At 44.6% G+C, this 10,400-nt stretch overlaps 1 protein-coding gene across 1 annotated transcript; it reads left to right on the top strand.

The window, feature by feature from the left end:
• The first annotated feature begins 1,003 nt into the window (after positions 1-1,003).
• On the top strand, positions 1,004-6,670 carry FCRL6 (Fc receptor like 6). The gene is made up of 4 exons (XM_011373114.1): positions 1,004-1,079; positions 5,674-5,952; positions 6,093-6,374; positions 6,660-6,670. The coding sequence occupies exons 1-4, from the start codon at positions 1,004-1,006 to the stop codon at positions 6,668-6,670; spliced, it is 648 nt and encodes a 215-aa protein (XP_011371416.1).
• The last annotated feature ends 3,730 nt before the right edge of the window (positions 6,671-10,400 follow it).

Below are 10,400 nucleotides of genomic sequence, written 5' to 3' on the forward strand. Positions count from 1 at the left end.
CTACTTCTGTTTCTGTCCTTCTGAATTCACTGCTCTTTTACTGTTTGTTTTATATTCAAAACTTCCCAGGAGAGAATCTAACTGGGAGGCTCTCCTGTAAATCTTTTGGTCTAGCAGTCCTCAATCCTTGGTCCAGTCAGCTGTGTCCAAGGTAGCAGGGTCATAAAACTGAAGGAATGGCAAATTTTGCTGGAGTATCAAGGCAAAACTTATTTCTTCTGAAGGAGCCACCTGGTAGGCATTTATAATATCCAAAATGTCTCTCCAAGTCCATGTTTTCCAGCATGGCCTTGAGAGAGGATGTATTAGTCTGCCATAGCTGCCATAACAAAATACCACAGACTGGGTGGCTTAAACAACAGACATCTATTTTCTTATAGTTCTGGAGGCTAGGAGTCTAAGATCAAGGTGGTGGCAGAGCTGGTTTCCACTGAGCCTTCCCTCTTTGACTTGTAGAAGGCTACCTTCTTGCTTCTTCTTCACAGGGTTTTCTGTGCACAAACACCCCATACTGTCCTAATCTCCTCTACTTATAAGGACACCAGTCATACTGGATTAGGGCCCACCCAACAGCCTCATTTTAACTTAATTACCACTTTACTTGTCCTGTCTCCAAATACAGTCACATTCTGAGGTACTGGGATTCAGAGTTCAATGTATGAATTGGAGGAGAGGGCACAACTCAGCTCATAACTGAGGATAAGCATTATCCTGCCTCTACTAACCCTGTTATACACCAAGAGGCCCTAGTCCTTTGGCGTATGTGTTGGTGCTCCTTCCTGTGATTCTTGCTTCTGCCATTTGACAAGGAAAAGGAAAATCAGATGGGTTCAAGAGACACAGATACAGAGTGATGGAGGAAGACATGAGAAGAGTTGGAGAGTGACAAATGGACGTATTAAAATAGGGCTGAGCTCTCAAATAAGGCTCATCTGAGGGTTAGAACATAATCCTCAGGAGTCTCTACTGTCCATCAAGGAGGAAGCAGGCAGACACTTGGGCAATGCTGTTGGCTACCTTCCTATTGCTCATCACCTTCGAGAGGGAACAAAAGTGGCCATGGGGTGAAAGACAGGAGGGTAAGAGATACCATAGCTGCTGGAGGGAGTTAGGAATATGGTAAAAGGGGAGAGGCTGGGAAGAGTGGCCAAAGGAAGAAGAACACTGAGCCAGCTGGGAAGGCAAGTCTTTCTAAGAGTAAAACCAAGTACTCAGCTCATTGTAGGAAGATGTCTGTGCTCCAGAAGCCCATCTAGAAGTGTGTCTAGGAAAAACTGCTCTAGTGGGCGGTTGTGGATGAGCTCTCAGCAACAGAAGAAATGGGAAACAACAGAAGACATACGCTGCTGATTATCCCTAAATTTCCTTTGCCTTGGCCTTGCTCAGAGGGTCCCAATCTTCTCTCTCACACTATTTTCCACTGACCTTCTACTCTTACTTTATGTTTCATCCAGACTCGACTATCTGATGTTTCCTAAAATATCCTGTGATTTCCTAACTCTGTAACTTTCTTTATGCCACTTCTCTCATATGCAATTTATTTCACTTATAACTGTCTACAAATCCCTTCTCAATGCCAGATGAGCCCTCCAACTGAGTGGGCTATCTCCCTTCTTTGAACTGTCCTGGTACTCTGATTTTTTGCTTTGCATCTCCATAAATATTTTTACTGCGTAACTAGACTGCCTGGGAATAACAACTGCTGTATGCAATTTTGTGTCCCTGGTTTCACCTAGCACAGTGCCTTACATATAGTAGCACAGAGCTTTGTTGAGTTGAATTAAAGTGGAAAAATATTGCCTTATATTATTTTCTCTAGGTCATTCGTGGTAGAGTCCTAGGAGAGTCCCTTGCAGTCTTAAAAATACTTTTTGGCTGCCACACTTTGATTCTTAACTCCTGCCCTTTGAAGCTTAGATTGCATGCTTAAGCTTGCATTTACCAAAATGAGCTCATAGCTTCATCTAAGGCTGCTTTACCCAAAGAGATTTACATTTTTTTCTGAACATTTACAAATATCTTAGAACAGTTTCTAAACAGAAATATGCTATGGGTTCCTCTTCTCTTCCTAGCAGTATTTGCATATTAAAAGAAGAACTTGAAGGTAATAACAACTAAAAAGAAATCAGTAGAATTTCATGTAAGGAGCTGGGGATGGGTCCTAGAGAGACGTGATCAGGAGGGGCTTCTCAAAGTATACTGCCTATGTAGCCTTCTACTTCTGGTTCGTACCAATATTACAACTTCCCCCTACCCACACCAGGTTTGCAAGATATTCTACTAATGGCCATGCTAAGTGAGCCTCAGACTCGAGAAACTGAACATGACCAAATGGAAGTTAAAAGGAAATAATACCAACAACATTGATGAGACACATTTAATCACGTACAGAGTTCATGTAGCTCTTGATGATAAATAAGCATAAACTAAACCCCTATCACTCAAAACCAAAAGCAATCTGTATTTTCACATAAATGAAGTATTTTCTGGGGGTGGCTCAGGGAAAAAGATGGTGTGGAATGGAGAAGCCCCTTCCTGTAAGAAGAGAGAGCCAGCTACTGCTCAATTATATTTTTGGAAGAAAATATTTTCTTCTTTAATAGTAACAAAATTCAGAGTCATCAGATTGATCACGGAACAAGGATCTCCTGATGCAGAGGCCAATTGGATCACATAAACCTGAAGTTCTCTCTGCTCTTGAGGTTCACCTTCTTTGGGGGCTCTCCTTGATTGCCGCTGCTGATGTCCATCATGCTGAGCTTTGGGGGCCTCCTTATCTCCTTCAACATGCAGTTAAAATAGGTTGAAATCTTTAGACAAGACTTTATACTAAAGACTGGAGAAAGCAAAAGGGAATCTGTCTTATAAGATACAGTTGAGACATCTTTAGCTGCCTCTCTTCTTAGTTACTGGCTTCTCTGAATGCTAGCCTAGTAACTGTCAACAGATGACTATAATTGTCCATTTACCTCCTTCATGTTAGAGCCAGGCTCTTGAGAGATTAGGAGTCCTTCCGACCTACTGAGATCCTCCTCTTCGAACTTGGTATCCTGTATGAAGATCCACTTTTCCCTTAATAATTGACACCAAAGTCAAGTTTCCTTTACAAAATCCCCCACTCCCACCCCTGCTCTCCTCCTGCCTGCTTCTTCTTAGAGGACAAGGTGGTTGTTGTTTAAGTCCCATCTGGCCTCCTTTCCTTGTTCTTCTTGAAGCAGAGAGGACAGGGAATTGAGAGAGGTATGCCTTGGGAGACTCTAAAACCAGGATGGCCAGATGCTGCACAGAAAATTTCCAGGTGGATCTGGGGAAGTGGGGGTGGGCTGGCACTTTCTAAATTTGTGTAGGAAGAGGGAGTAAGGGAGCTTACCCTCGTGTATCCACCATCCCCACTTTTAACTACACTATCTGTCAAGAAGTCCTTATATGGAATGTAATTCCCATCACTTTGCTTGATTGCAGATCCTGTGATGGAAAGTTTAGTGCCTCTTTCATTCCATGTTCCTATTGTTCCTGTGTGTATGTCTGTGTTCATGTCCCATTTTGACCACTCAGGCTGTTGGGAACTATCTGTCTGAGGGGACAGTTGTCGACGGCTAAGGTCACTATAGCCCTTGACTCTAATCAGTCAGTAAGGCTAGCTTCGCTCTACTAAGCTCAGGTTTTTGTGCCCATCTTTGCGGTGGTTTATTTCAGATCTGAAGATAAGAGAGGTCTCTGGGTCTCTTCCCTCCTTTGAATGGCCTTGAACTTCCCCGTTCTCCTCAGGGCTCATTGACAAAACATCTGTGTTCGGACGCATTCTCCTTTGCCTTCTCAGCCATTTCTCTCATTCATTCCAGGCCTTTCCACCAACTGAAGTCCTGGCTCTGCCAGCAGTAGCTGAAGGATGCTGTGACTAGCTCTACTGGGAGCTTATCATTCAGAGACCCAGTGAACCATTTCATAACTGGAGAGAGAGAAAACAATGCCAAAACCAACTTCCAACTGAAAATCCTTCTTTTTTTCCTCTGAGTTAAGGTGCCATCTGCTAACCTCACATGTCTTCCAATACTACCTGAGACCTTGGCATGTAACTCCAAAGACATAGGCTCAGCCACAATTTCTGTCTCTCTTATTTTCTGCCATCAAGAAAATTCAAGCCATTCTTGGTTGTCAATCTTCTCACCTACTCATCCTCCTCTGCTTGAGCTAGTCTCCTGGACTCTCAATGCCAGAGTCTATTCCTTACCTCTGATTTCACTGCGCACTGAGGCATTATTTCTTACTTAGACCTTCAGTTGCCAGAAATAATTCCATACTCAGGTAATTTAGAGGAGTTTATTAAAGGATGTATGGGGGAATAAAGAAAGTTAGAATCTTTTTTAAATTTTATTATTAGTTTCAAGTATACAGTACATTGGTTAGACATTTATATAGTTTATAAAACGATTTCCCTAATGGCTCTTTCTCTCCTCTGGCTCTCCACCTAGCTATTACATTATGCTAATTGCATCCCCTATGCCATGCTCTCCTATTCCATCTATCAACTACTAATTTATACTTCTATAACCCTTCACCCTTTTCTCCCAGCCCCCAAACCCCATACCCTCTGGCCATCACCAAAGTGTCCACTATATTTGTGAGCTTGTTTTTGATTAGTTTATTCTTTTTGTTCCTTAGATTCCTTATACAGGTGAAATCACATATTTATCTTTGTCTGACTTATTTCACTCAGTATAATAACCTCTAGGTCTATACATGTTATTGCAAATGGTAGGATTTTATTTTTTTTAATGGCTGAATAATATTCAATTGTATGTATGAACCATAACTTCTTTATCCATTTGTCTGTTAATAGGGTAGACTCTTTTATTTTATCTAGCTTTTTTTTATTGAAAAATACATGAGAACGTGGTAAAAATGTTAGATTTTTTAAAAGAACAAAGGAGCACATTGTGAAAACTATTTATTTCCAATCCTAGCCCATGAGTTAAACAGTCTATATTTAAAAAATTTTAGATGTATGTATATACATGTGTGTGAATAGGTACATGTACATCTTTTACACTCAAATGAAGGTGCACTGTTCACATGGTTCCATGTGTTGCCTTAAATTTTCTTTCACTAATGCTTTATCTTGGGCTAATTCCATATAGGTACTTATGAACCTACCTCTTTCTTTCTCTTGGCTACACTATATTTTATTATATGGTTAGACCATAATTATTTAACCAGTTCTTCATTAACATTTAGTTGTTTTCAGTCTTTTGTCATTATAAAGAATATATATAGAGTCTTATAGATGCGATTTTCTCAGCATCACTCATGCCCTGCTGGAGATGGAGACTGGCATGGGGCTGTGATGGAGTTTGGGCCTGGGAGAGACTCTAAAGAAGGAGGGAGAAGAAAATCAGCTGAGGTTTCCCCATCCCTGATTCTCACAGGGCAAGAGGAGCCCTGAATCAGCCCTGCTGCTCACCCCTCCTTGAGGCCCTGGGCCGGACCCTCTCCTCTGGGGATGAGATGGCCTCTAACGCTCTCTGGCTCTGGCCTTCTGGAAATCCAGTGGCTGGGACTGTGTGGGTAGGATGAGAGGCTAGGTCCTGGGGGATAATGACAGTGTCTCCCTCAGCCTCCTGGGGCCTCACTGTCCAGGACATCCCTCCTGAACCCTAGACCTGCCTCTCCCAGAGTTGTTCCTGCCTCCTATGCTGAGTGTCGTCCCCTCTTCCAAGCCCTGTGAGGGGAGCCCGCTGACCCTGAGATGCCAGATGAAGCTGCATCCTCAGAAGCCTGCCTCGCGGTTCCTCTTCTCCTTCCACAAGGAGGGCCACGCCCTGCAGGACAGGGGGCTCCACCCAGGGTTCTCCATCTCAGTAGCTGGGGAGGGAGACTCTGGGCTTTACTGGTGTGAGGCGGTCCCTGAGGGCGGCAGGGTCCAGAAACAGAGCCCCCAGCTGGAGATCAGGTGTGGGGTAAGTGGGGGAGGGAAGGGAGGTCTGAGCATCAGGCAGTGGGTCCCTCTGGGAGTATGGGGAGGGGTCCTTAAGGGAAAAGGAGCCAAGAGCCTGGGTGCTCCAGCTGACTTCTGACCCCGGGTGCTGCCCTAGCTCCTGTGTCCCATCCTCTGCTGATCGTGAGCCCCAGGCCCACCAGGCTCGCTGTGGGGAACATAGTGGAGCTCCTCTGTGAGGCCCAGAGGGGCTCCCCTCCCATCCTGTACTCATTCTACCTCAAAGAGAAGATCCTGGGGAACTGCTTGGTCCCCCATGGTGGAGCCACCTCCTTCCTCTTCCTGGTGACACCGGAGCAGGATGCTGGGAACTACTCTTGTGAAGCTGAGAACAGGGTCTCCAGAGAGAAAACTCAGCACGAGACACTCTCCCTGAATGGTACATCTTGTTCCCCAATTGGCTCAGAGTCCCACACACTGGCCAGGGTCAGACTTCCCTCTTCCCTGTACCTCCCACCACTCAGCACAGAGCATGGGAGCTTGGAAGAGGTAGATGTGCATGTGGAGAGAGAATAATCTCAAGTCACATGCAAATAAGCAGTTAGATGAGCCCCTTCTTATAATCATAATTACTGGACCCTCTAGAGAACCACTTTTCTGGGGTCTCACTAAATCTGAGCCATCTGGATTTTGGCCTGAGACACAGGCAACTTTTCTCTTGCAGACAGGCCATAAGGTTGTGTGTCATAGACTGAATGTTGTGTCCTCCCACCACCAAATTCATATGTTGAGCCCTACCCCTTAATGTGATGGTATTTGGAGGTAGGGTCTTTGAAAAGTAATTAGGGTTAGATGAGGTCATGAAAGTTGTTCTCTAGAACAAGATTAGTCCCCTTATAAGAAGAGATACCAGAGAGCTCCATAGACCATGCTCCTTCTCTAGGCTTGAAAAAGAAAAGGTTACATGGGCACACATGGAGTTGGCAGATGCCTACAAGCCAAGAGAAGAGGCGTCAGGACTAAATCTACCTTGCTGGTATTTGGTCTCCAACTTAGCCTCCAGAACTATGAAAAAATAAATTTCTATTGTTTAAGTCACCCAATCTCTGTTCATTATGGCAGTCGAAGCTAATTCCAGCATGTGTTAGAGAAATTGCTGGGAAGGGGAGAGCCCAACAGAGCTGCACACAGGGACATAAACAGAGAAAGCCTAGAGCTGGAGCGTTGTGTGCAGGTGCACTGGGGAGACCCGCAGGAAGCCCTGCATCCTTACCTTGGTTCCCATTTCTCACCAGGATCTGCAGGCACCCTCTCTTCAGCTGGCTGCATTTCCTTCTCCCCTAGTTGCTGGGGTAGGCCATCACATCATCTGTATACCTCTCTGCAGAGGGGCCTCTGCAACCTCATAGACAGGAGGTATTTTGGGAACCATAGGTGGCCTCTTCCCAGGACTCGTTGAGGTGCCAAGGGAGAAACGGCAGCTGTTTTGCTCAGGTGCTACCTGAAGACTTGTGAGAGTGGCTCTTAGGCTGTAGACCTTGGGTGCCAGCTATGACCTCGACTCAGCATCTGTCCCAAATGGTTCTGCAAAGCTGCCAGGACTCCCACTTCCTACCACACACATGACCATCTTAATCTGCTCAGCCTAGGAATCCCTTACCTAATAATAGGAGAAGGTGGAATGAGTCCAAATCTGTCTCAACCTCGGCAGCATCTCCATGCCTTCCCTGATCTCAGAGGCACACGAGATTTCTCTCCTCCCCTTGCTCAGGTCTTCTCTTCCAACTCAGGGACCATGAGCAGCACAGCCAACTAACAGGGGGCTCAGTGGTGGAGTCCCCCCACGTGATTTCTCCCCCTGTGGCATTATCATCAATGAGGAGCAATAGTCAGGAGCCTGGTCAGTCTGGACTGATTCAATTCGACTGATTGGTTCATTCCTTCTTTCCTTCTTCTCATCTTGTTAGAAAGATAAATTTAACATATTGTGTAGTGAAAAATTAACTTTACCCAAAGAGAGGTCTGGCCTTTGGCTTCTGGGAGGTGATCCCCAGGACTTTGGAATGTCACGTCTGATAGGAGTGTCTTTGCTTTGGAAGCTTGGCCACAAGTCTAACAATGTGATTTATGATAAGGACTTTGGGCCATACAGTATCTTTTCTGCCTCCAGAAGGACTGAAGACTAAAAGTATCAGCCCAACCTTTGGAAGGGCTGGAGACTAAAGGTCATTCGTGCAGGCTATATGTAATCAAATGCCAATAAAAACTGGGCCAAAGCTTGGGTGAGCTTTTCTGTATGTATTTTCACACATTGATGCCAGGAATGTAACACTGACCTAGGATTCCACAGGGAGAGGATGTGTTTGTACTTTTCCTGGGCTGATTCACTCTCCCTGTAGCTCATTTTAATCTGTATCCTTTCCCTGTGATAAACCATAGCTGTAAATATGAAAACTTTCAGTGTGTTCTGTGAGTCCTTCTACCAAGTTATTGAAACTAAGGGTGGTTTGGGGAACACCTGGAACTTGGAATTGGTGTCAGTAGTGAGGGTGGTCTTGTGGAGACTGTATTCTTTCTAACTGTAAGCGTGGCCGAATGCATACAATGTGGCAGGATGAGACACCAATCAGTTAGGAAAATGAGATCTGAAGAAGACAGGATAGGAAGATAAGCTGGAGCAGGGAACAAGGTCAGTATCCAAAATACATGTTTAGCGTTCTGTCCTGGCTATGGGAGGACTACACATGCTGCTCTCTGTTTGACAGCAGCAACTCTGAGGGCAGTGAGGTCTGTGATGGCATCATAGGACTGCTCAGGGAAACAGCCACTGGGAGGCATTTTTTCTCAAGAGGTCACTGTGTGATGCTTGGGAACAGTTTCTTTAGCTACATCTTTTCCAAAGCCCCATTGAATATTTCTACTTTGTAACTCCCACATGGGATCTAGGCATCACAGCAAAGGACTTTGGTAAGGCAAATCTGCACAGTCCTTATGATGTGGCCTGGGTTTCAGCTCTCTGAGTGTCTGGCTTAACTGGGGCTAATGATTCCCCAGTGGGGGCAAACTTCCCACCCCAGCTTTGGGGACTGTTGCCAGATCAAGCCTTAGTTATTTATTGGAGCATATAGTAGTATTCTCTTGTGTTTTTAAGGGTAAAAAAAAATCAGTAATAAACACTGTTTTAAAGGATTTTTGAGCAGAGTAGGGGACAGGTTTTTTTAAGGGAAGTTTTTCCCACAGGAAATCTTTTTATAGGCCCAATATGTAAATAGAAGAAATTCCAGCCTTTCTGTTGGAAATGGGAGTAGAAGTCCTGAAATTCTACCTGCTTCTACTGGTTCAATTCTTTGCCATCTGCAACCCCTGAGGAGGGGAGCTCCACAGAACCCTTAGGGCTCCAAGGATTCATCATGGAGTTTAAGCTGAGAGGGACTGAACCCTCTAGCTTCTTCCAGAAAAGTCCATTTTTATCCGTTTCACATATTGGGTTTCCTATAATATTTCCTTTGAGGAAAGGGCTGTGTGGATATTCTTGAAAATTCAGAAACCATTGTTCTAATGGAAGGACTCAACTGCAGAACCTTTAACTAATATCTCATCAGGTGAGCTTGTGAAAAGTACCCAGTTAGGAACTATACCCCTTGCCCCTCATCCAGCCCCTCCCAATGCAGTGATTCACAGCCAGTCAAACTGCCTAACCCTTGTGCCAGGAATGGTTAATCCTAGGGAAGTTCTCCTTTCCACCCTTTCTCCTCCTGCCCACAGAGTGGTTGTGGTAGCTACTCCTAGATCTTCGACTTCCTCTTTTGTCCCTCCATTTCCTCTTCTAGTATACTGCAGGATCCCCCAAGGACTTCCCCACTCCTTAGCCATTTCCATAGATTGGGAGAAAAATGTCTCTATTGTTGGTGATCTGTCACCAGGCTCCTCTCTTCTCAGAGAGGGAACACCTCTCAGTTCCAGGAGATCCTGTCCCACCATCCCATGGCTGAAACTACAAGTCACCTTCAATGCTCTGAGGTCAGGACTCCAGACAGCTCCTCGCCCCCTAGGAAGAAAGATTTTACCCAGAGAACAAAGTGACATCATGTATGTCACAAAAACTTTATAAGTAATAACCTCATTGGGGAACTTGACAGGGAGAAGAGTCTTCCCCGGTGAGAACATTTAGTATCTTATGATGGAATAGCTGCAGCTGTGATCAAGAAAAATATTGTGCGTGTGTATGTGTATGTGATGGCAGGGGATTAGTTAGTTGTGGAAAAGAAGAAAATTAAATTTCCTTCTGAGTCTCAAAGTATGAAGTCAATACTTAGTGGATCTGAGATGAAATCTGCAAATTATCCCCAAAGAAACAAATGACCAAACAAATGTAACTACCTTATTAGAAAAACAAGATGGAGTGATGTGGACTCATTTCAAGTAGAGTCACAGAAGTAAATTCTGACAGTGCCATCTGAGTTCT

This window comes from Pteropus vampyrus, unplaced genomic scaffold, assembly GCF_000151845.1.
Source record: "Pteropus vampyrus isolate Shadow unplaced genomic scaffold, Pvam_2.0 Scaffold217, whole genome shotgun sequence".
NCBI classification, from domain to species: Eukaryota; Metazoa; Chordata; class Mammalia; order Chiroptera; family Pteropodidae; genus Pteropus; species Pteropus vampyrus.